Below are 25,109 nucleotides of genomic sequence, written 5' to 3'. Positions count from 1 at the left end.
TGCGCTTTCACGTCAAAAAGTCGTCATAAATGAGTCTCCAATAACACCAGAAAAAGACGCCAGATTTGTCGCTAGTCGCTTTTTAGAAAAAAAGTCGCAACACTGTTCACAGAAAGGGCATCTAGCATTAAACTGTGCTGTAGTGATGCCCTGTGACGAGGAAAGCGCTGAAAGTAGCTTTGGTAGTCAAATTTCCATTTAAAATATGGGTCAGATGTTGTTACAACTAACAACATGAAAATAATATTTTTGCTACCTTACCTACTAGTGTGTTAATAAGAATGGCAATAGCATATTTGCATTTGTAGAATAGACCACAATGTACACGTCATCTATCAATGAAGGCTTTTTATTCCAAACAATAATAATAAAAAGAAAACATTTCTTTAAATATGAATATAAAGCAAGGCAAGATGGAAATGTAACAAACGAAAAATCCAAAACAAAATGCATGCCAAAGAATTTTGCAGAAAAATAAAATAGTAAATATGCTATATTATGCTAAGTAACAGTTTGCAAAACATTCCCCATTTTGTCAGATTCTTTTTTTCTTTTCCTTTTTGAGATATTTTTAGTCTAAATTTTTCAGGCATCCAATGGGCCAGAGTCAAAAATGCAGAGATAAAGCCATTGGTTCATCATTGCATGTGGTTAAAAGTCGAATTTCCTTAAAACATTTTAGCAGGGGATGAAAAATTAATCACAAGTAAGCAGGATGTTTCTGGCTTGCTTTGTTTGTTTAGCAACCAGTGCAGGCAGCAAATGCGCAGATCTCACAGATGTCCAAGGGTACAGCAGCTAAAATGAAGACAAGAAATGGAAGCAGATAAGGTACACTGCTGAGTCATCTATATTTAATATTTATGACCTAAGATGTTATGATTCAGGCAAACTGAATTTATAAATGCCTTACATAATCTGACAAGGGAAGCAGATGCTCCTCTCTGCCTGCAGAGTGGCAGAAACTCCTGTGGGAGCATGGGGTCAGCACAGAGGGACATGGTGTTAGCCTTCAGTCTTGGGTTTTGTTGTCCTGTCATACCGTTACTCTCCGACATCTCTTGAAGCCGCTTGACAGCTTCCATTGAGAAAGACAGTCCGTTCTCCTGAAAGAGAAGCAATTGCAGTTACAAAGGCACTGCAACTTCATCTAAAGCTTCAGAGTCTACACAGTTTCAGTATGATTTGTAATCCATGAAAGTCCAGAACAAAAGTTAGTTTAATTTCCCAAAATTTGAGCTTCACTCTCTCTACTAATGAGCAGAAAATTGCCATTGTTCAAGCCTGCAATCTCATCATGAACACATCAGTCATGCAATGATGCTAAGGAAGGCACTTACTTCAACTTGCACAGCCTCAGAGGTCCAGCCCAGAGCCAGGACGATGAGAGCGGTGATGGCAAATGTGGCTTTCATGGTGACAGTAGACAGCAGTTTGTCTTGCAGTCTTTTTGCGTCTTATTGTAGATGTGCTCAGCAGGTGCTCAGTTTGATGTTTCTGATTTCCCTGTGCCTACAAGCCTCCTTTTATACAATTCTACCCAGCAGCCCCATTATCATGTGACCAGATATGCTGCAAATGAGAGCAACGTTTTTCTCACGGGTTAATAATTAGTGAGATTAGAGTTAGTGTTTTACAAGGCTGTAAAGAGAAATTCATAAATCCTACTTTGAGCTCATCGTCTCTCTGATTAGATTTATGGATCTCTGGCTCATGTGTGCTGCATCTTGGGTTGGTTAAAGAATTATCTTGAATTCCTCGGACGATAGTGACTCACAGACCCATTGTTAGAAATTGATCCAAATAATGGGCTTTGTTTAATGTGGAAAAATGTCAGACAAACAGTTTTTATATTTAAATAGGCCTCCCCCCACATAACGCGTTGTTTATTACAGAAAAGGTTTATTTATGTCAGTGTCAGTACTTTTCTTTCATATCTTTGATTTTCTTATCAACAAAAACACACCCAAAAGCACTTAACTGGACTACAGCTATAAGCAAATAGTGTTCTCTCCTATGTGAGGTGTGTACAGAGATCTTATTAGCCCCTGGCTGAGAATACTCACTGAATACTAGTGCAAAAAAATTGACTGCTTTTCCTGCTTCTGCTGCAGAAAACAGCTGAACAGAGTTCAGTTTTATTTATTTATTTATTTGTCCTTGACAAGCCTGCCCTGACTTGAATTAATCATCATTAAAAGTGCATGGTCATGCTTTCTAAAAGGATTTTTTGACATGGTGCGATCAGGGTTGGTATAACATAAGTCGAAAAAGGCTTCAAGCGGTACAGAAAAGTTTGTACCTCACTTGTTTATCTATGGAAGTATTTCTCTACAGGCTATAGTGTGCATCAGGATCTCTAAGAAACATCTGACCCTCCATTAATAAAACAAAAAAGAGATGCAAGTAAAGTTAATTGACTTGCTTTGGAATGGCACCAAATGTGCAATCACGTACACGGCAGTGGGTGTGGCAGCCCAGAGACACAGCTGGCAGGATTTTAATGAGTTCATTAAAAACAATTTTTTTACCTGTAGCATGAAGGATCAATCTACCCAGTGAACAGACCTGCTGTGGCGCAGTGCATCTCAAATATATTTTGGTCATCTTTAGTTTGAGTCTGAGCGATTTATCAGGTGATTTCAGCTAGAGCAGGAAAATGAAGTTATTTTATTTGTTTTTTAATTATCACTCACTTCCCTGAAGAAATCTAATCTAATAACAAATATATTATGTAGCTCATTTCTTTACTGTCCCTTATTACACCTGTAACGTGAACCTGCTGCATTTCTGGCTCTGTGTTAAATTTATATATATATATATATATATACTGGTGCTATAATTGGACCTTAAGATGAAGCAACTTTTTGTCTTCTAGCTCTTTCATTGCTTACATGACCAAAATTATTCTCTAAATTGTTTGAGTCACAGCTGTAAGCTTTAATTTGCATTGGAAAAGACCATGGTGTACATGCATTTTGTCCATGACGAGCAGGTAAAAAATTAACAGTAACATTAACAATTTAACCTAATGAGCTCAGAAAGAAAGTTACTGGACTTCTTTAAGGTAATCTGTGAGTATTTCTTCTGGGTAATTTTTAAAATGCTTGTATTTGTTTTAATTGAATTGCCCAAATCACCAAAACATGCTTATCCTCTGCAGGATAAAAAAAAATCTTTACGGCCATTTAGCGAATTAAACTGTTTTTCTTCCAGCTGTTGGAAATTGTCTTAGAGAAGAAGAGAACAGCAGTGGCTGTTGCTAATTGTCCTGCTGTTTTTTTACATTACAGGGCATTTATCTGTTGGTGAAGCAGATACTGCTTACAACTGGGAACTGAATACTTTGACGTGGAGAATCTAGTCAGCTAAGTAGCTAAAGGGGGTTGCTTCAGCCGCCTTGGTGATAATGAAACAGGTGCACTAGAGGGGCAACAAATCAGGAATGGCATTAAAGCTCAAGGCCACTGACATATCTTCCTTCCATATTTTTCCTACTGAGTGTTTCTTTAATGTAATGTTTTGAGCACTGTACTTTATTTCTTCCTTACCGGAGGGGAAAGTCACCGTTTTGTCTTTACTCCTGTGAATTCAGTGGTCTTCAGGTTTCTTTATTACTGAATTGACTTTTACAACAGTCCGCTCTATTGTTTATGACATCTCGCCTTATTTGATTTATAGCCACACTCAGACTGGTGTTTTTTCCACTTCTGTTTTCACAGCTTGGTGATTGCCTCCAGTCAAACTGCTGTCTTTGCACTTTATTGAAGTGAGTTTATCTTACTGCTGAGCAGTCACACACGTTTAATAGCAGAGGAGAATGAATACTCATTCATGCTAATTTATGGTGTTTTCGTGGGTAAATAATTTTTACCCACGAAAACACCCACTTCACACCACGGTTGACCAGCTCTTCAGCTTATGACAGTAGTCTTTTCCTTCTCTACATTAAAGTGCTGCAGTTTGACAAAAGCTGTTATAAGAAATAGTTTTCATTGAGGATGTCCTGCCCTTAACCCTCAAATGAAGGTACTTTGAGCCGCTCCCAAATTCCCTAGGGGTTCCCACAGCGGATGGATCTGTCTGCTTTGATTTGGCACAGGTTTTATCCTGGATACCTTTCCTGATACGCCTGTTCCATTTTTTCTGTAAGAGGCCTGTAAGGCAAATGTGATAACCTTGGTGGAGCCATGCTGTAACCCTTAACTGACCAAACTTATTTTATCAACTAACATTATTGTGTAAATTAATCTAATAGATTACATAATAAATTAAATTCAAAATCACATATTACACATTAATTATAAATTATATCGTGTTTCTAAATTAATATCTTTTTTTTTTCAATAATACTTGAATTAAATTAATTAAAAAAGTTGAGGTGTCTATGAGGGAATTCTGTTTTTTCAACAGAACAGTAAAAATGAGAACAACATAGAGGAAGCCACCCAGGGCAGAATCAAACCCAGGCCCCTGCTGTAGCCTTTGGCATTGACCACCTGCTCAACCTGCTTCACTGACCTGTAACTGTACTGGCACGGAACCTATGAAACATTTTTAAGATAAAAAAAATGTTACAATGGCACATAAAAATATACCTAATGTGTATATTCAATGTTATCACTCACTTCCCATTGCTGGTAAATAAGTTGGCGTTTTATGTTTTTGTTTTTTTTTCTCAGGTGTGCCACATTTGGTGTCACTGACATGCTGGAAAATAAAGTTAGGTAAGAGTGAAAAGCAGCCTGGAGGCCAGTGTCACGGTGGTTTAGTTTTTATATATTTCAAACTCGACTGAACAATGTCTGAGTGCTGCTTGAAAGGAGACAGTCAGGGATTTTTGGCTGAAATGACAAAGGATCACAGGTGTTACTGATGGAGGCGACAGCTTCATCACGCCTCATGGCATGGTGTTAAAAGGCAGGCGAAGATTAGTCTGCCCATCTAGAATATAATTTTTCCATCACTGCTGATTGGAATTGGAGCTGAGGAATGTTTGTGAAAACTGGAGAGTCATTAAAGAAAAAGCCAGATATTAGTAGGTGTGTGTGTTTCTTTGTTTCTATGTGTGTGTGTGAAAAGGGTGTTAGGAAGGACGTTAGGATGTTATCTGTCTGAATGTGTCAACAATTGTGACATACAGGAAACCTGTACTATATGCCATTCACACAGTTTATGATGGCACTGACTCAAGCCAATTGAGTCACTGTATGATGTAAGCAGGGGTAATGATAACTGGGAATGTTGTGGTTCGGCACTATATATATAAAATCTAATTAAAATGTAAAATTATGCCTATGTCATCATTTAAAGGCTGAGTTAGTCAGTTTTTGCATTGCCTTTATCATACAGCCAGTGTAGAAGGGTGGTACTAGTACATGAGGCTAAGCCCGCACTGTTAATCAATAATCTTCACTTCAGACAGGAAAGGATTCTTTTCAGTCCAACGGGCTGCCACGTAAGGCTGTCTGGCGGAAATGTGTGGGCAGTACAGTGGGTTGTAAAAATATTGGGATAACTCGATACATGTTAATAATTTAATAGTGCTGAAGCATTATTATGGGCTGATTTGATGTGACAAAGTGTTGAGTAATAGGTTAGAGTTGGTGAATTTAACTGGGTCTGGCATTTTACTGCACAAAGTGACCTCTGTTAATCGCAAATAAAATAAACAGACCAGACTAAGAGGCCCAGTTAAGAACTGGTCAAAACCTTTTTTTTGCATCACTATTTGTCCAAGCTTGTCAAAACAAACAGTTTTCTGTTTGCAAAAAGTGAATAATAGCCTCCAAGTCATGGGAAAGGGCAATTATTCACACTAATGGCAGCAGTTTAGGGTGGAGAGAGTAAATCATCAGCCTGAGAGTGAATAGAATCTCTTCAAGTAGAGTGACTTCTCAACATTTCACACTCAAGTGGGCCAATTAAACTATCCGTCAAACTTCTGCAGGCTGCTAAGATGTATTTGTGGACGTTAAGACTAAAAACACCCCAGCATGAAAGTAAACAAACAAATAAATACACAATAAAGGCTCTCATCAATGCAGGACAAGAACAGGGCCTAAGCACCAGAGCCATATTGATAGAAGTCTGCTCACTCTTTTCTACCAGTACCAACTTGCTTTTACCCGACTCGAGGCGCTTCTCTACTCGGTTTTAGACGTTTTTCATTATAATTGAGTGCCACTTAAAATGTACATTAAGTCAAGGTCATTACAGCAATACAGCTGAAAGTCCTGTGACGTCATTTGTATGCGACACAATAACACAGCACAACAATGTACAACATTGTACCTGCTGCTTTGTCACACTCAGGGACTTTGCTGTAATTGATGCCCATTCTGTTCTGTGCCCTAGCAGGAGGTCCAGTTGTTGCTTTTCCTGCCATAAACTTTACCATTTTCTAACTTGGAACAAATATTTATGTGTCTAAACTACTACTGACTCTTTATGATTATGATTTATGTTTTTAGGGCTGTAAAACATTTTGAAATCATGTCATCCAAGCATATGGTCATTGAAGAAATTTTATTTTACAAGGAGATGTCGAGAAATCCAAACGTGCCACGGTTACTGCATTTCTTTACTGTTGGATAACGAACCTTTGCCCTTTTTACGCATTGTTGCAGCTAAATGCAATTTATTATCTCAAAATAACTCTGACTCATTTATCCTTTATCACAACAACATCAAGATAAAAGCATTCTGACTGTTTATCACTGTGACTTATCAGTGTGGGTGTGACTGAAGGTAAGACACTGCTAATTTGAAAAGTACTTTACTTTTGTGTTTGAAGAGGTTTGAGTACTACATTATAACAGTTACTGCACCCATACACAGTAATCATTTGCTCTCTGTTGTTAAGTAGTTAATAGTAAACTGGTAACATACTAAACTGAACGCTTGATAATATTTTTATTTTTTTCAGTTTCCATGTTGTTGTTTAAGCTAAAAAACAACATGTTTATTATAGGATACTCTCAGAGTAAAGGTTCAAAATATTAGCTCAGAAAGTATTCAGACTTTTAACTTTGTTATATTGTAATAGGGTCTATAATGTATCCATGATCAGTAATCTATAATGGCAAAGTGGACTTTGACTTCATGGCTTCATCTGGTTCTGACATACAGGACGCGTGAAAATATCGTTTTCTACCAGTGGAGTCCAATCAAGAAATAACAACATTGCAGTCATATTGAATAATAGTAAACTAAACTGACAACTAAAATTTAATCTACTATGCAATACTTTCTGGTGTAATTGACTATAATAGATTGTATGTTAATCTTGTGATAACAATAACTGAAATGTTCAATTTAACAATTCACAATAACAGTTACCTCAGTTGGCATTTTATACTCTAAAGAGCCAACAATTTTAGAGAGAAACCCCAGCAATCGGGGAGCGCGGTGGCGTGGTGCATAAAGTAGCACTGTTGCCTCACAGCAAGAAGGTCCTGAGTTCACCTCCGCTGTCTGTCTGGTGCCTTTCTGTGTAGAGTTTGCATGTTCTCGCTGTGTTTGTGTGGGTTCTCTCTGGGTCCTCTGTCTTCCTCCCACAGTCCAAAGACATGCAGTTAGTGGGGTTAGGTGAATTAGTAATTCTAAATTCCCCATAGGTGTGAATGTGAGTGAGAATGGTTGTCTGTCTCTCTGTGCTAGTAGTGCGACAGATTGGCGACCTGTCCAGGGTGTACCCCTCTTCTCGTCCTATAGTAGCTAGGATACTGTAGGCTCCAGCCCTCCTGCAACCCTCATAAGGATAAGTGGAAGAGAATGGATGGCTGAATGAAAACCCAGGCAAAAATACAGCCTCATATATCTTGTACTTGGTGACAGGGGGAAGGCGACAGTCTTCTGCTGCTTAAAAAAAGAAGAAGAAGAAGAAGACTATAGGAAGCTAGCTGTTTTCCTTTGTTTCCAGTCTACATACCGAGGTAAAGTGCCCATCAGCTGGGTGTGGTGTGACTGGATTCCAACAAACTAAGTTTCAAATACTATACATGTTCAGAACAACATGGGATTTATTACTAATTAGGTAGGTAGGTGGTTAGATATCTAAGACAGGAATCAAACACACAAATACTGCAGGTTTAAGAAGATAAGATAAACCTTTATTAGTCCCACATGTGGGCAATGTTTTAAAAGTAGTAGTGTTTTGATCAGAAAGTACAAGTTAAGAGCAGTAAAAATTAAGAACAAAAATAATAGAATAGAATAAGATAAAAGAAGAATAACATACTATACAAAGTAGAATGAAATACTTGTTATATTGAGAAGATTGCACTTGGTACTAATGCACGTTAGGAAGACAGGGCGAAAGTTGTGTATGTGATATGTGTGTTTGTCTGTCTGCACGTGTGTGGTCATCTGCAGAGACTTATCCTTAAGCTGTGACATCAGTGCAATGCAAAAAAATGACCTTTAATGGCCACATGGTAGTCTTTGCACACTTATTTGTTTTTTATAGCAATAACTGTAACTGTACAATAACATATTTCAGTGTTTTGTTTTAGGTTTTAGGAGGTTTTAGGTGAAGGAGGATACCTACTTGGCCTTTCTGTCTGTAATTCAATATTTACTTCCCATTTATTGTGGAAAGAAAAGCGAAAAAAAAAAACCACCTAGATCTCTTCCTTTATTTAGACAATGTAAAGTTTTATAGACATTTCAGTCTTACCATTGAAAAAATGGGTTTAATATATAAACTCAATGAACCTGGATACACATAATCAATCAAGATACAGGATATAATCTAGGAGTCGTGATTCAGGTGAAAGCGGTCTTTCTTATCTGAGCCTTTGGGTTTTAAAAGTGGACTCTTTCTGACGCATCTAAAGTTGTAAACTGAATGAAGAATAACCATCAAACATTATTATGTCACAGCATAGCCAATAAAAAGATAACGAACTACACCCTGAAATGCCAAAACACTTGAAAAACCAATGGATCATATTTCATCTGGTGGCCTAATAATAGAAATGCAATTGTAGAAATGTCAAGTGAATACAAACAAAATGATTCCGTGACTGGCCTGACAGAAGCAGAGCCGGTCATATTACTGATCTGTAAAAAACAAATATTCATTCTAGTTTTTAATGTTATACAGTTTGCAGCAGTGAAAGCGACTATGTCTAACGAATGCTGCAGAGCTACATAGTTAAATGTAATTCAAAGGGCTGCATCAGATTAATTTCGAAAACAGCTTGAATGTACAATATTCACTATACACTTATTAGTTACACCTGTACTTAATACCTAGTACCTGGTCGGACCCCCTTTTCCTTTTAGACCTGTCTTGAGTCTTTGTGGCAACAAGGTCGTCAAACCATTCCTCAAAGATTTTGGCCCATATCAACATGATAGCATCACACAGTAGCTGCAGATTTGTCAGCTTCACATGTGTAATGTGAATTTCATGTTCCACCACATCCCAGTGATGCTATATTGGATATGTCATGTTCACGAAACCAGTTTGAGATATTGTGAGCTTTGTGGCATGGCATGATATCCATGCCATCCAATTATTCATTGCACTAACATTAGCATTATGTCATTTGTCATAATTACTTGTACTGATAGTTGTGTTATTTTATTTTATCTGCACTCATTTTTTCCTCTTGCTGCATTGAGCATGTTTACGACAAAAGAGATTCCCTTGGGATAAATAAAGCTTTTCTTATCTTATCTTATCCTGCTGGAGGCAGTCATCAGTTGATGGGTGCAATGTGATCATGAAACGATGGACAGCAATAACATTCCGGTAGGCTGTGGAATTTAAATGATGCTCAATAATAAGGGACTTAATGTGTGCAAAGAAAATACAGATCACAACAGTTCACTACAAAAAGCCTGAACTTACAAGGCAGGATGAATCACTGGTTGCGAACTGTACCATCTGAAAGCCATACCAGAAACCAAGATTCATTAGACCAGGAAACATTTGTCTAGTCGTCTGTTCTCCAATTTTGGTAAGCCAGTGCAAATTATAGCCTCGGTTTCCTGTTCTTACTTGACAGGCGTGGCACCCTTTGTGGACCTCTGCTGCTCTAGCACATCTATTTCCTCAACATGGCATTTTTGTCCAGATAACTCTCGCTATTTTTTTTCTAATTTATTTTCTGTTTTGGCATTATTTTTGACCTCACAGGCTTATAAGGTCAATAAGCCAAGGGGGTTCCATTTCAGTGCAACACCATCAGGAGTAGAATGACTCATAAAAAACAGTCTGAAAACCCAGACAGACTCCATTCATTAACTATGAGCTGAATCAGTCACACTCATTAAATTGAAACTCTTTTTATTACACAATGTGAAGCAGGCGCTGTGTAATTGTAATTAAACTGACAAAATCTCTCATTGTAGCGATTAGTACATTCAGTGCTACTGCAGATTTACTTTATTTTGTGCTTTTGCAATATTTTCTTGATATATATTAATCTGTCCACAACAACACAGCATTTTACAGGAGGAACTTGGATATTAGGAGAGTGTCAAGTAAGAAGAAGTAAGAAGAAAGTAAGAAGTACAGGGAAAAAATAAAGTTATAGCTGTATAAATAATCCTCAACAAATATAATAGATTTTGTTCCCAACCTGCCGTCTGTATCAACTTTGAAGGTCATTTCATAAAAGTTAATTCTATTCTGGAGACTCATTGCTAATGATATGTCTCCTGCTTTAATTTATACCCCTCTTGAGTCAGCAGTGACAGCTTTGCTGCAAAGCTATAAATGGACTCAACCGCTTCCTGCAGACTATCCTTGTGGAAATTCATCAGGAGTGTCAGATTTACGCATGACTCATTTAATTGTTTATGTTATTCTAGCTAGTACTGTGACTACTACCAAATTCTCTCCTCGTATAGCTCCTTCAAAAGGCTAACATTTCATAAGAGTGTTGAACAAATATTACTCAAAAGTCCTGCTCCTCTCTTTAATAGTAGAGCTTACATAGAGACTGGGTCTTGGAACTATACCTGTCCAGAAGGCTGTCAAATACAACATTTAGACAGATGATTAAAATAGCAGGTATGGTAGTAAATGCAATAGTGGCCACTAAATAAGGCAAGGTAGGAAATATTAAAACAAATCTACATTGGAAGAAAATCTCATTATTGTGAGTAAGCCAAACACAGTTACAATACATTACAATTTGTTTAACAAAGGCATCTTTTTACATGTTACATATTACTTGTATATTTCTACAAATCAGGCTAAGCACACACTCCTTATATTATTGTCTTTATTACTCCCGTTATTGTTTGTATTATTCCAGCTATCGTCTATATTGCCTCTCCTGTAAGGTCAGGGTTCAGTGTAAAAGTCTGAGTCTGAGTGGCAACGCTTAAGAGTCAAAATTGTAGAGAGTAGCAGACTGTTTCCAGCCATTGTTTAATTAGCTTATACTGCCACAATCACATGCAAAGTGAAATCTCTAAAAAGCAATAAATGTATAATAATTAATAAATTACATGTAGTGTGCATGGCGTAACATCACAGAAGATTTCTGGACTGAACCTCCTGGTCGCCTGGGACCCTTCTGTGTGGATTTTGCTTGCTGTGGTTCCTGCAGGTCCTTGGTCTTTGCCTTCATTGTTCAAAGGCAAGCACATTAGGTTAAATGGTGATTTTAAGTTAGCTTTAAGTGTGGATATAATAGTATGTGGTTGTCTGCCTCTGCAATGGACTGGGGATCTGTCCACCATCTACCCCACTCTCACCCTGTCAGATTTGGAATAAGTGCCTGCCTCTCAATGAACTTAAGTTGGATAAGCAGTTATACAAACTGATTATCGGATTCATACAATACAAATCAAGAAATGATTGTCAAAGCGCAAAATAAAGTAAATCTGCAATAACACCAAACACACTAATACTTACAATGAGATGTTGTCACTATAATAAAAACTACACTGTGTGTACTTCACATTGTGTAATAAAGAGTTTGAATTTAATGAGTGTGTGACTTACAAAGTACATTGGTTTTTCATTTCAGACTCAGGAAATGATAGGTAGCATGCAAAAACTGCAAAATAGGTCAGTCTTGCATAAAATGCTTTTTGTTTTCAGGCTTTTTATTCTGAATCACTGAATAATGGTACCCATTTTACCACAGTTGACCTTTGTGAGCCTGATTCAAATAAATAAATAAATGGGAGGAAAGAAAACAGAGACTACTGTAATTAAAGTTAGATAATGGATAAAGGGTTTAAACTGGCTTTCATGTCATTTCAAGATTTACAAAGGAAAAAAGAACTGAGTTGATTTGTCCAAAAATGTATTTCTTTATTAATTTCTTATAATTGGCCACTTGCACACATGCATTTGAATTCAGTGTTAATGTTATCTTATCTATATTTGGAATGAAAAAAAGAGACACCCATATTTTGCACACAACAATCAGTCAATGGAGTGCTTATCTAAAAAGACACCACTGCAGCTGCACGTCCATCATGGTGACACTCATACTCGGACTGCAGTGTATTTTTCTTTTGGTATATTTTATTGATGTTTTGATACAAATACTTTACTAATCAGGGACAAACATACCATACTGGTTTCTGATTCTGCTGTTTTCATAAACAGAACCACTCTTGAAGGAAGGTCCTCTTTTGTGGAATGAATTAGCCTGAGGGTGGAAAATATAGAATAGAGATACACAGAAAAGGTTTGCAAGTCTTTGCTGACATTTCAGTTACATATTGATTATCTTGAGGACTTTATTGGCCCTAATTATCATTCAGTACAACAGTTATGAGCTGATTAAATTCTGGTTCCCAAACAAGTAAGCAATACATGAAAGAAAATGATACTGACCATACTAAGCAATAACAGCATAATAAACTGATGCCAGTAACGATGTTATGTTCTAGTCAAGGGAATAATTAATGTGAAAGTGGGATTTTTCAGAAACGTTCAAGGTCACAAATTTCAAAACTCAATTTCACATGGATCATATATGTTGTCCCTGGAGTCTCAAATAAATAGTGGTTGCAGGTTGGAAACAGATGTTCAGTTGCAATAGTCTAATTTTACTGCTGTGAATTTCCTACTCTCTTACTAAGGAACATTTTCTGTTAATATACATGTATAAATCAATCCCACTTTAAAATAATTTGACACTTTTCCACTCGACTGTAATGGATCAGGCTAAAAATATCAAGACTTTAAGTTGAGACCAAATAACTGCATAGCTAAGTCTTATCAGAATCAACTCTACTTGGTCCCAGTTAACACACATTTCTATGCTGACACTAAACTGTAGTAATATTGTACATGTGAACATCATAGTTACCAAAACATTAACATGTTTACAGCAGAAGTATATAATAAATTACATTTGTTTCATGATTTAAATGCTATTTTTTAATTAGCATTTGTTTATTATTCTTTAATTTTAGTACAGTAGCTCTGACATGGTCTTTTTTTTTTTATTTGATTATTTGTCAGAATTACTGTCTTGTTGAAATGTGTCCAATAAGCCTAAATAAAATCTGTTCGAGCAGCCATTGTAAGTTGGATAGATCTTAAGCCATGTAGGTTGATCAAATTCTATGACTGTCATATTTTATGTGTTTAATGTGTCAAGTGCTATCAGCTTAGAAGTGATTATGTTCTGTCATGTGTTACCATGGTTACTGCCATAAATGCACCAAAGGTATTCATTGGACACGGTGTCAGGTTTCATGGAGATGAGTGCGAAGACTCAAATGCTGATATGGAAAAGCAGATGGTAAACTGAAAGTGAGCCAACAAAAAGCAAAACATAAATACAAAAGAAAAACCAGGAACAAACAGCTGGAAAAAGAGCAGGGAGAAATCAGGAGTAATAAGACAGTGGAAGCAAAAGTAAATACGTGAGACAAAGACTATTAAAATAAGACAGGAAACACATCAGGGACAAAAACCCAGACTCTAGACACACAAACTTGATGCAGGAAGAGAATAATAAACACATAAAAGACATGAGAGGGCAGACAGAGAGAGAGAGAGAGTGTGAGACACGCATACACACACACAGAGTGAGACATGACGGGCTGGGGAGTCCAAAGGTAAACAAGCACAGAGACATGCCATGACAGGCTTAACATATATAGATACCAAGGGAAGAACCACAGAGACAAGAGTGAGAGAAGAGGAAGTAAACTCATAACACTAAAGTCATTTATGACTGACCTAGAGATCTCAAATAATATAGTAGGGAACTAACACTGAAAAGAAAAACTCATAAACACAAGGGATCAAACACAATGAATAGAATCAAGGAACAAGTTCACTTCTCAAAATCAAAGCAACAATGAATTAATAAGATTCAAAAGGTCCAACAACACGAAACACTGGCCTTAAAAACCAAATGACATTCAAATTGTGTGATTATTTGATGCAGAGGCCAAGGTCTTATCTGAGGATAAAACAGCCACACATCTCTACTTAAAGTTTTCTCATGTGATGCAACTAATAGCAATGATTAAACATGTTTTACACTGGAGATATGTGCTCTTTTTAGGCAGCCTGTGGGGTTTTTTTGGGGTTTTTTGGTAAATCATGACTTCAAAGCCTCTTTGATTTACATCTGCAGTGCACTGTTAAGAGCAACTATGGAAAAAACGTTGTGCAGCAAAAGGCCAGTCATGTTTACATGACAACGCTAAGGGGAAGTGCTCTAAGAAAACATGTGAAAGCTACATCATGTAAGATGAATGGCCCTGCTGTATGTTTACTGAATCATGTTGGATGAAGTTTTGTACATTTATTACTCTTTGCGGACATAAAGTCTATGTTTAAACTAGATGTCACTTTACACCTTGTCTCATGTTGCCTACGCTTGTTAATCAATGACAGAATTTCTTTCTAAAAGAAAACTAGGCTACATCTTATTTTACTTGTTATGATTCAGTGTAGTTGTGTGAATGAATATAAGTCAAACAGTCTTAAAAGCAGCTACAGCAGACTGCATTCAAACACATACGTCAGATGTTTAACACAAAACAAATATCATTTTATGACATCAGTTATATTATGTCACTGTAGTAAAACTGGTTGCATTTCCCTGCATTAGTTCCAAAAGTTATTTTTGGTCAAGCCATGAGAAACCAAGATGTGGCTAAAGGGGACCATGACCTCTTGGCATCCCATACAATAACAGAGGAACCAATTGAATAGTTATGCACACAATCAGAACAATAGTTACATCTTTTTATTCAGATTTTATTTCTTTATTTTTCCAGAAACCTATCTCTATCATCAATGTCCTCACACTGCATTTTCCCACCTCAACAAAGTGTTTAAGTTGTAACTATTTTAAGAACTTTAACAACAATTAAATAATGAAAAACTTTAGCACCTCTTCCAAGCTTTTATTCATTTGAGAGTTATTTGACAAAGTATATATGAAACCTTATGGTTTATTCCACTTCTACATGGAATAAATCAGTTTCCATACTGCACAAATTTAAGTAATTGTCTCACTCTTACCACCTTCATAAAAGTGGGGTAGTTAACCCGAGAAGTCGAGTGATGAGATCTACATCAGTACACACTCTAGCATAAAATTGCAGTGATGATTGGAGGTTACAGCAGGCCAATCAAACTTATAAAGGGGAAATCAGTTCCTTCAAAATTAGAAAACCCTTACTTTGTAGAGAAAATAGCAGAAAGGCTTAAATCAAGGGACACCATTATATCAATAATCTTGCATTAACTAACTGATTGATTGATTGATTGATTGATTGATTGATTGATTGATTGATTGATTGATTGATTGATTGATTGAGTGTCAAAAATACAACTAGTGAACCTATTAACAAATGTGCCTATCTGCAAAAACATTACATTTTCACAGTTTCATTTTGAGCTACCTTGCCAATAGACCTGCTCTATTTTGGTCTCCACATATACCTGAGGGAAATTTCTGGCTCTTTAGCTTCTAAATGCACACAATTTAGTTGTGAATTTTCTCTGCCTTTGCCATGATGGGTTTAATACTGGGCTCTGAACTTTATTGTTGCGCAGCTGGAAACAGGGCTATTGGGAGGAGTATGAGAAAACCAAAAACAATAAAATTGCAAGCCAGAAACACTGTGTGGAACTGAGGGGAAATGCAGAGTGAGTGTCGCCACAAACAACTTAACTGTTTGTATAAAGATGTAAATTAGTGCAGAGTATTTTACAACTGCAATTCCAAAAAACACTGGAATGCAGTGTAAAACTGAAATAAAAACAGAATACAATTAATTATACTGTGTAGCATCAATCTTCTTTTAACCACAGTCTATAAATGTCTGAGAAGCGAAGAGACCAGCTGCTAAACTACTGGGAAAGGAAGGTTTTCCCATTCTCATTGTCTCATATAAGATTATAGCTATGTTTTCAGTCGGTGAAAGGTCTGGATTGCACAGGCAGGAAGTTCACCAATCTGACTCTTCTACTACAGCGTTTCCCAACCACTGTGGGACATAGGTGTGCCATGAGAAATGATCAGGTGTGCCGTGGAAGATTATCTGGTTCCACCTGATTAGTACACTATGCGACCGGCATGAGTAACGGGCAGAACAACTTCCACTAGAGGGCAGTACAACTACCTGCTCTAATTAAATGGGTTGCCAACTGCCAGTAAAACAGAGGAAGACAAGAAGAAATTACATATGCTGTGAGCGAGACAAGGCAGCCGTAATAGCAACAGATAAATATTTGAAAATTTTTCAAACCTGGGTCCAACCTAGATGAAGGCCCTAGCATGAGTAGTGGTCAGAAGAAGGCAAAAAGGGTATACTGGGGACAAACCCATATATGTGGTGCGAGGGGAAAAATGATCAATATGCTTTTTTTTAAACATTTTTGTTTGGTGGTGTGCCATGTGATTTTTCTAATGTGATATATGTGCCTTGGCTCCAAAAGGTTGGGAAACACTGTTCTACTACAAAGCCACACTGTTGTAATGCAGAATGCATTACAGTTACATTGTCTTGCTGAACTATGAAAGACTTGATCTGGATGGGAGCATATGTTTGAAATCTGTATGGCTCTTTGGGCACTGACAGTGTGCTCCCACACTTGTCGATTGAACAGGCACTAATGCGCCTGCACATCATCAGAGATCCAGTCTTTTAAACTAAGCGCTGATAGCAAGCTGGATGGTTGCTCTCCTCTAGTCTGGAGGATGGGACATCCATGTTTTCCAAAAAGAACTTGACCACAGAACAGTTTTCCACTTAGATGCGATGCTTTTCCACATGGTAAATGAGAAACTGAGAAACTCAGCCTCTCTAAGATGCTCTCATTTTACCCAACCATGTTGTTAACCTGTCGCCAATTACTTGGAAATTGTTCCTCCAGCCATTTCTTTTTATTACCATTTAATTTTTCAGCCTTTTTCAGTCGACATTTGTCATGAAACTGTAAAATGTCTTTGTTTAAACATGCTATCTTTTCTATTATGGGTTTATGAGATTTGCAAATCATTGCCTGTTAGTTACATTTAGCACAGCGTCCCAACTTTTGGGGAATTGTAGCTGCAAAAGAGCATGTAAGAGCACCCAGATTTCCAGAGTTTTTTTGTTGGACACTTCGACACCACCTTGTTAACTGCTGCATGATAATAACTAATATATATTTAGTTATAGATATCACACAGCTGTCATGCTTTCCAAACATCCGCAGTTGCTTTTGTGGAGGTGTATCCAGTCAATATTACAACCTGAACGTGCTGTGCCCTCTGTTGGCAACTTCAAGTGTCAAGGGCAACAATTGTTTTTCTCTCCAGCTGGGATATCATCTGAGAGACCACTCAAATCCTGTGAGACAATTGAAATAGGTGCACCTAGATTAGTGGATGAAAAGGAAAAAAACATGTTATTATCTCACATGGCACTGAAAATAATTGGAAATGATTGCAGTATGCATGAAAGAAGAATATTTTTTATTTGTTTCTTTTATTGTGGTGAAGTTTTTTTTAGTGTAGCATCTTTTCAGCTAGAAATAATAGCAGTGATTCAGTGCTTTATCAAAGGCTATAGACGACATCATCTGGCTCTTGTTATGATGTGACTGTGTAGAAAAAACACTGTGCTTTGTGTAGAACATTGCCTTTTATGAAAATTATAATGAATTTTTTAAGGTTGAATTGAATACTTATTTGTGCTGTAATTGTTCATTCACATGTTATCTGTAGCTTCATCTTCTTTATTTTAAGTTGAGCCAAAACAAATATATATTTTTAATAACTATTAGATTATAGCTGAATTACAAATACAGAGTACGAGTGTTGGGTGAGGTTTCATAAAAGGATTTGGCTTGGTATTTCTGTGCCATCTGCCATCAGCGATATTATTCAGGAAGGGCTTTTGGTGGAATTCTTTACTTACATTAAGGGTTGCACTTTTCCCCAGGTGCCCCCATTTGTTGTACAAGTGATCCAGAAATATTACATTGCACTAAGTTGCAGTGTGGTATTTTAAAACCTTATATATTTAGGATTGTGCTTGGTACAGAAGTGTAATAATGAAGCTAGATCTTCAAGTTCCTCATCCCTGCAAGTGGTGCAAATTACATTCTTGTTATAACAATATGTCAGACGGATAATTTAAAAGTTGTCACCAAGAGATAATCACTGCAGGTCTCCAGGAGCTTTCCAGCTGAAACCACATGACTATTGTTGTTTTTTGGACTTTTTCTGATTGACCATCTGAGTGCTCTGAAGTGTGGCCACAGCAGGCAGCTGTTTTGAACAAAAAACGTATAAAAGCACTCAAGACTGACTAGCAGACAGACAAAATTACCGACTGGCAAGTCAGCACATGTGGAGCATGGAGCTGCCAATAAGCCAAATGTTTCCCTCAGGAATTGGAGGAGACCACAAAACACATCTTAAGGTGGCCATAAACAGAATCTGAACCCTGTCAGGAACTGTCTAGTGACTTGGGTTTTGGAAAAAATGACCAATAATTTGGGACTTCCAGTGTAGCCAGCTAGAAACCTGAAGACCTAAACTGTTACTTGATTGTTTTTAGATTGCATTTGAGCAAATACAGTCTCTCTCTAACTCTCTACAGAGGCTGTTTACCTGGATGCAAACAAAGCCTTTCCCCGCTCTCATAAAGCAAGAGCTGGGGTATTTAGAAGCCCATTAATTATAAATAACTATAAGTGTTTTCAAGTAGGTTTTAACAGAATACCTAAACTAAAAACAGCAGTGTTGGTGGTGTTACGGATTTAAAAAATGGCACAGACAAGCAATTTTATTGTGTGTACTTTGAGCAAAGAGAGTGTGTCACCACATGGAATAATAGAGAAAGCCATAGAGGGACTGAATAAGAATCACAATTTCCTGCATACGACTTAAAAGAATAATAGTCTTTAAGGATCAAATGAAATTGAAGTAAGAAGGTCATTCAGTGGATTACAGTGTAGCTGAAATATTTATACATAGCATTGCAGCATTTAGTCTATTTAAAATGGACACCAAAAAGTTGACAGAGCAGATTAGTGCACATTCTGTTTTGGTGATGGTGGTAATCCTTCATTCCAAACTGAGAACAGAAAAGCCTGATGTATTATGTATGAATGGATGCTTCTGAATTGATTGAGCTTGTGCATATAACCTTGCTGTCAGAAAGAGCTGCAAGCAGACCCAAGCGTGCCTAAGTTAAGGGCGTGTGAAGTTTGAACGATGTGAGTGCAGTTTGTAGAGGTTCTTCATTTATTTAATGTTCATTCTTTTTATTTGTCTTCAGTTACACAGTTCGTCTCTTGTAAAATCACTTTATTTGATGATATTTGCATAATGACACACACACAAAAACAATGATGATCACGTGTAAGCTGGTTCCTTTATTTCTTTGGGAACATTGTCTACAGTAAGAAAAGGGTTTTCAAACAGCAGAATCAGTATGTGAAGAACCTGCTGAGAGCATTTAAGGTGGTGCCACAAGATGTCACAGTTGGGTTTGAATTTCCCAAAAGAGCAGACTGAATCTACCATTTCTTCCATCTAACTTTAAATGCTTACATTTATTCATGAAAACAGCTTTGACTTTATTTCACAGCATATATTCATACAAGCATATATTTACCTGATTATCCAGTATGTGCAGCAGAGGTACTGTGCCACAGGTTGCATCTGATGTGTTTTCATCGAAGAGTATTTGCCAGAAGCCATTGGCATCACTGCAATACAGACAAGCTATCCTTTCATGCGTCAATGCAGCAGTCATGGCATTATTGTAAACTGGGAGTTACTGTCTCAGTCCTGTATTAGAGTGTGTGTGTGTGTGTGTGTGTGTGTGTGTGTGTGTGTGTGTGTGTGGATGGCAGGCAATTTCCCCTAAGCAATCACTAAAGAACTAATATCCTGTATTATGGAATGTTAATTTTAAGTTAAGTGCAAGATGAGTGCATGAGTCCTTACTCTACAACAGGGGTGGCCAACCCGCGGCTCTCGAGCCGCATGCGGCTCTTTGCCTGGTTTCATGCGGCTCTTACGTTCATATCAAAGTTTGTGTTTTGGGGTTTTTTTGTGTTGTTGTTTTAAAATGTGCACGTTCGCTTCGCTTGAGTTCAATACGGTATTTTCATTAAATGGCCATGTGTGTGAGATGAAAATACCGCAAAGTTTCCCAGTAGGAGCAAGTTTGCCCTTAAAATGGCAAGGAAAAAATACACAGCAAAAAGAAAATATGAAGATGAACACAGGACGTTTTTAACAGAGTGGGAGAGTTTATATTTTTTTGTTGAACGCAATGGCAAGCCATTCTGCCTTATATGTCAGACGTCATTAGCGCATTTCAAAGCTTCAAATCTTCAGCGCCACTTCAGCTCACTCCATGCTAACATCGACCAGAACCATCGACCCAAAAGGGACTGAACTTCGCAAGCACGAGTTGGCCACTTTGAAAAGTCAGCACATACAGTTTTTCCAAAAATTTACGAAGCGGTCAGAGACCTTAACACTCGCATCCTATCAGCTGGCTTGGAACATTGCACGGGCTAAAAAGCCATACGATGAAGGGGAGTTCGTTAAAAAATGCCTCAGTGACGTTGTTGAAATCTTGTCTCCTGAAAACGACAAATTAAAACGCATGGTATCAGACGTCCAACTGTCCCGCCACACTGTTGAACACAGAATATCGGACATTAACACGGCTATTGAAACACAGTTGCACTCTGAACTTCAAGCATGTGAGTATTTTAGTGTCGCATTGGATGAGAGTTGTGATATACAAGACAAGCCTCAGTTGGCAATATTTGCACAGTCTGTGTCAAACGATTGTGTGATCAAAGAACTCCTGGATATTGTGCCATTAAAAGACAGAACCCGTGGCACAGATGTGAAAGAAACCATGATGGCTGCATTAGAAAAAGCAAATCTGCCCATAACGAAATGAACTGCAATAGCCACGGATGGAGCACCAGCCATGATGGGATCTGTGAACGGGCTTGTGGGGCTGTGCAAAGCTGACCGAACTATTCCTGACTTTTGGAATTTCCACTGCATCATCCACATGGAGCAACTCGTGTCTAAATCATTGAATTTAGATAACGTCATGAAGCCTGTGATGGAAATCGTCAACTATATCCGCACACATGTGCTTAACCACAGTCAATTCAAGAATCTCATTGCTGAGCTGGACCAAGGGCTTCCAGGTGACCTGCCGCTGCACTGCACTGTGAGGTGGCTGTCAAAAGGCCAGGTACTCTCTCACTTCTTTGAGCTTTTGGATGCCATGAAACTGTTTATGGAAGAGAAGGACAAGGACTATCCCGTGCTCTCGGACCTCAAGTGGATTATGGATCTGGCCTTTTTGGTCGACATGCTGTGTCACTTGGACAGACATAACCTGACCCTGCAGGGTAAGTTAAAAATGCTGCCTGACCTGGTGCAAAGTGTGTTTGCGTTTGTCAACAAACTGAAGCTGTTCAAGACACATATTCAAAAGGGAGATTTAACGCATTTTCCCACTCTGCTAAAAGCCAAGCGGGCAAGTCACCAGCGCTGCCCTGAGTAAGCAAAGAGCCAGATATGCAACGCTGATTGAAAACTTGCACGAAAGCTTTGTGACCGGGTTCCATGATCTACAATTGAAAAGGCCACAGATTACGTTCCTCGTCGACCCATTGAATGCAGAGACCGGCTGTTTGAAAGTCTCGCTAGTCACAGATAAAGCTGCGGCTGAGTTGGAGATGATCGATCTTTGTGAGGAGGACCAATTGAAACCTGCTTTAAGGGAAGGGACCATTGAGTTCTGGAAAAGTATGCCAATGGAAAAATACCCCAATGTCAAACGGGCTGCGCTTAAGATACTGTCAATGTTTGGGTCAACATACAAGGCAAGGAATGCCAGAAGTCCCATTAAACAACATGCATCGTAAAAGTAAATGCTATTGTAGATTATTATATTTTTGTTTGTGGACTTGGTTGAACTGAGAGTTTGTGTGTGTGAGACAGTGCACACAATTGTTGAAAATGACTGGCCTGTGGTTTTAGTACTGTAGTAGTCATTATCATATTGGTGTGTGTGTGTGTGTGTGTGTGTGTGTGTGTGTGTGAGAGAGAGAGAGAGAGAGAGAGAGAGAGAGAGAGAGAGAGAGAGAGAGAGGGAGGAAAGGATGGGTGATGTTCATGTGTGCCCATGTGTAGGATGTGGCTCTTTGCGGTAACACAGTAAAAAAAAAGTGGCTCTTGGTCTCTGACTGGTTGGCCACCCTTGCTCTACAAGTTTGCAAAAAGTGTAATAATTTGTTAAACTTACATTATTTTTGCTGCCTGATAATATAAATTATCAGCCACCAATCTATGAATCATTCAAGAATAAAAAAGGCGCTGAACTTCAGTGATGCACCAGTGTTGTGCCCTCACATAAGAGGGAATTTAGCAAAGAACCAATTTGACATTTTATCTGTAGGCACTTTGTTACTAGCAGCCATTCACAAAAAACTAATTCCCCTCATAATGTGTTAAAACTGCAAAAAATGCAAAAAAATATGATACAATTTGACACGACATAATAGTATTTTTTCATGAACACGATGGTTCCCAAAGACCTATTAACCAAAAAGAAGAAGTGACAGACCTAAAAAAGCTATTAATAGCAGGTGTCTGAAAGTCATGTCCTTAAGAAAAAGGATGAGGTGCATCTGGCCCTTAAACTGATTTAGTTTACTACTGTTAACTAAAGATTAATCAGAAATAATCTCAGCCAGGGGGTGGCTGTCAACAAGCCATTCTTATAAAAGGAAACGGGGAGAAAAAGCTGAGTTATGGTAAATTTGCAAGAACTGGTTTGAAAATCTGTGGCAAAAGGCCTTTTGGAGTAAAATTGAAAAAATGAGAAAGTTTTGTTTCAACCCATCATCAGTAGCTACAGAGGAGGGCAGGAGAGATGCAATAGTGAGTGTCTACAGTTATCTACAGGGTGGGGGAGGCTCTGCTGTATTTTGGCTCTGCATTTCAGCCAGTGGTGTTGGGATCTTGTCAAAATTGATGAATAGCATCAGATTCTGATCCACTTTGCAGTACCACCTGGAAAGCATCTGACTGAAAGTGGCTTCACTTTTCAGCATGATCTCAAACACTCTGCCAATGCAAGTGGATAGAAGAAACACACAATGGAACACTATCAGTCATTGACTGGCCTCCCCAGAATCCAGACCTCAACATTATTGAAGCAGTGTCATCATCTTGACATCTTGACTTGATATTAAAAGTACTACTTCCCTTCACTTTCCCCTTTTCACTCCAAGTGTGTTCAGATGCCACAAGTTTGTCTGCTCTCCTCTGTAGTTTGTGTTTTGTCTTGCTTATTTTCAGCTTTGGTCTGCTGGTGATTACTGTGTGATGGGTCCTACCACCTGCCTCATCATCATCATAAAAACAGGAAGTCTCCACAAATTATAGTTGTACACAAAACTCAACCAGACAGATGGGTTTAGTAATAACTTATAAATCACTAAACATCGCACATACCAGCTTTAATTATGATGATTTATTTAATTACAGCCACATTACAAATAAGTCAGGAGTGTGAGAATGAAAATTAGATACTGTGTGCTTTGTAGTATCTTCCAGACACTATTTGAAACCTAATTTTCAGATGTACTTCTGTTAGATGCGCTGAGGAAAGTATTTTACCCACAGGCACTTAAAATTCTGCCCGACATGCTTTTAAACATTTTGTACTTCCACACAGTTTGACCACAGGACAAACAACTCAGTCTCCACCGAGGTATAAACATAGGCCTAGGCATTGTGAAATAATTGTTTTGGACGGCCTTCATAAGACGGCGGGTGTTCTATAATAATAATAATAATAATGGATTGCATTTATATAGCGCTTTTCGGGACCCCTCAAAGCACTTTACAATACCACTATTCATTCACTCTCACATTCATACACTGGTGTATTCTATAATAATGACATTTTACTTTAATTATTTAGTCAAAATGTCACTTAACGCATCAGGAGGCTGTTTACAACATTAAAGCTAACAGGGCAGGATTGCTTGCTGGACAAGTTCAAAACTCAAAAAGTCCTTACAACTTTTCTATGCAACCTTCACACTTAAGGCTGGGTCATGGCGTCTGAGAGCTGATACCTAAGACATGCTGTTGAACCATGTCACAAATCAGTTGTTGTTGTTTTTTTTCCAGCTGAATAGGAAGGTGGACTTTGAAAAGCAGGCTCCCATAGCATGGGAGAAGAAGAAAAAGTGACAGAAAAAAACATCACTGGCTTTCAAGAGGAATCACTGCAGCAAGCAAAAACGGTTTAAATGCCCATTTAAGCACTTCACTCAGCAACATAAAAACAGTAGAGTGGCAAGAGTGACATGTCCCCATGAAAATTAAGCCAGGTCAGTTGTTATTTTTATAGGTGATTTTCATGACCACAAAAAAAAATTAGTTGGTCTAAGTGTTTATTTTAGAAAAGCAAAGCTGTGCTAACAAACTACTAAATATGTGTAACAAAATAAAGGAGTAAAGGAGCTGCAAAGATTTATACCTTTACACATGATTAAATTCTATTTTCACAGCAGGAGTTAAAGAAAAAATGTTAGAAATACGATTTAAAAACGTTACAGTAAGTTATGTAGGCTTCTATTTAAATCTAGCTTT

At 37.8% G+C, this 25,109-nt stretch overlaps 1 protein-coding gene across 1 annotated transcript; it reads right to left on the bottom strand.

Annotated features, from left to right (window-relative positions):
• Positions 1 to 333: 333 nt before the first annotated feature.
• Positions 334 to 1,484, bottom strand: si:ch211-220m17.5 (guanylin family protein). Its single transcript, XM_004547454.4, has 3 exons — positions 1,341 to 1,484; positions 914 to 1,106; positions 334 to 798 (listed from the first exon to the last, which is right to left on the bottom strand). Exons 1-3 carry the CDS (start codon positions 1,413 to 1,415, stop codon positions 740 to 742), a joined length of 327 nt encoding a protein of 108 aa, XP_004547511.2. The 5' UTR covers positions 1,416 to 1,484; the 3' UTR covers positions 334 to 739.
• Between the last annotated feature and the right edge of the window lie 23,625 nt (positions 1,485 to 25,109).

This window comes from Maylandia zebra, linkage group LG5 (assembly GCF_041146795.1).
Source record: "Maylandia zebra isolate NMK-2024a linkage group LG5, Mzebra_GT3a, whole genome shotgun sequence".
NCBI classification, from domain to species: Eukaryota; Metazoa; Chordata; class Actinopteri; order Cichliformes; family Cichlidae; genus Maylandia; species Maylandia zebra.
This window is presented reverse-complemented; position numbering and strand designations above follow the sequence as displayed.

Excerpts from the sequence above, each read along its gene's own strand:
- si:ch211-220m17.5 (XM_004547454.4), bottom strand. The coding sequence starts at position 1,415 with ATGAAAGCCACATTTGCCATCACCGCTCTCATCGTCCTGGCTCTGGGC. Across the intron at positions 1,107-1,340 it reads CTGAGGCTGTGCAAGTTGAA|GAGAACGGACTGTCTTTCTC; the intron begins GTAAGTGCCTTC and ends CTTCTCTTTCAG. Across the intron at positions 799-913 it reads TGCTTCCCTTGTCAGATTAT|CTGCTGTACCCTTGGACATC; the intron begins GTAAGGCATTTA and ends TCTTCATTTTAG.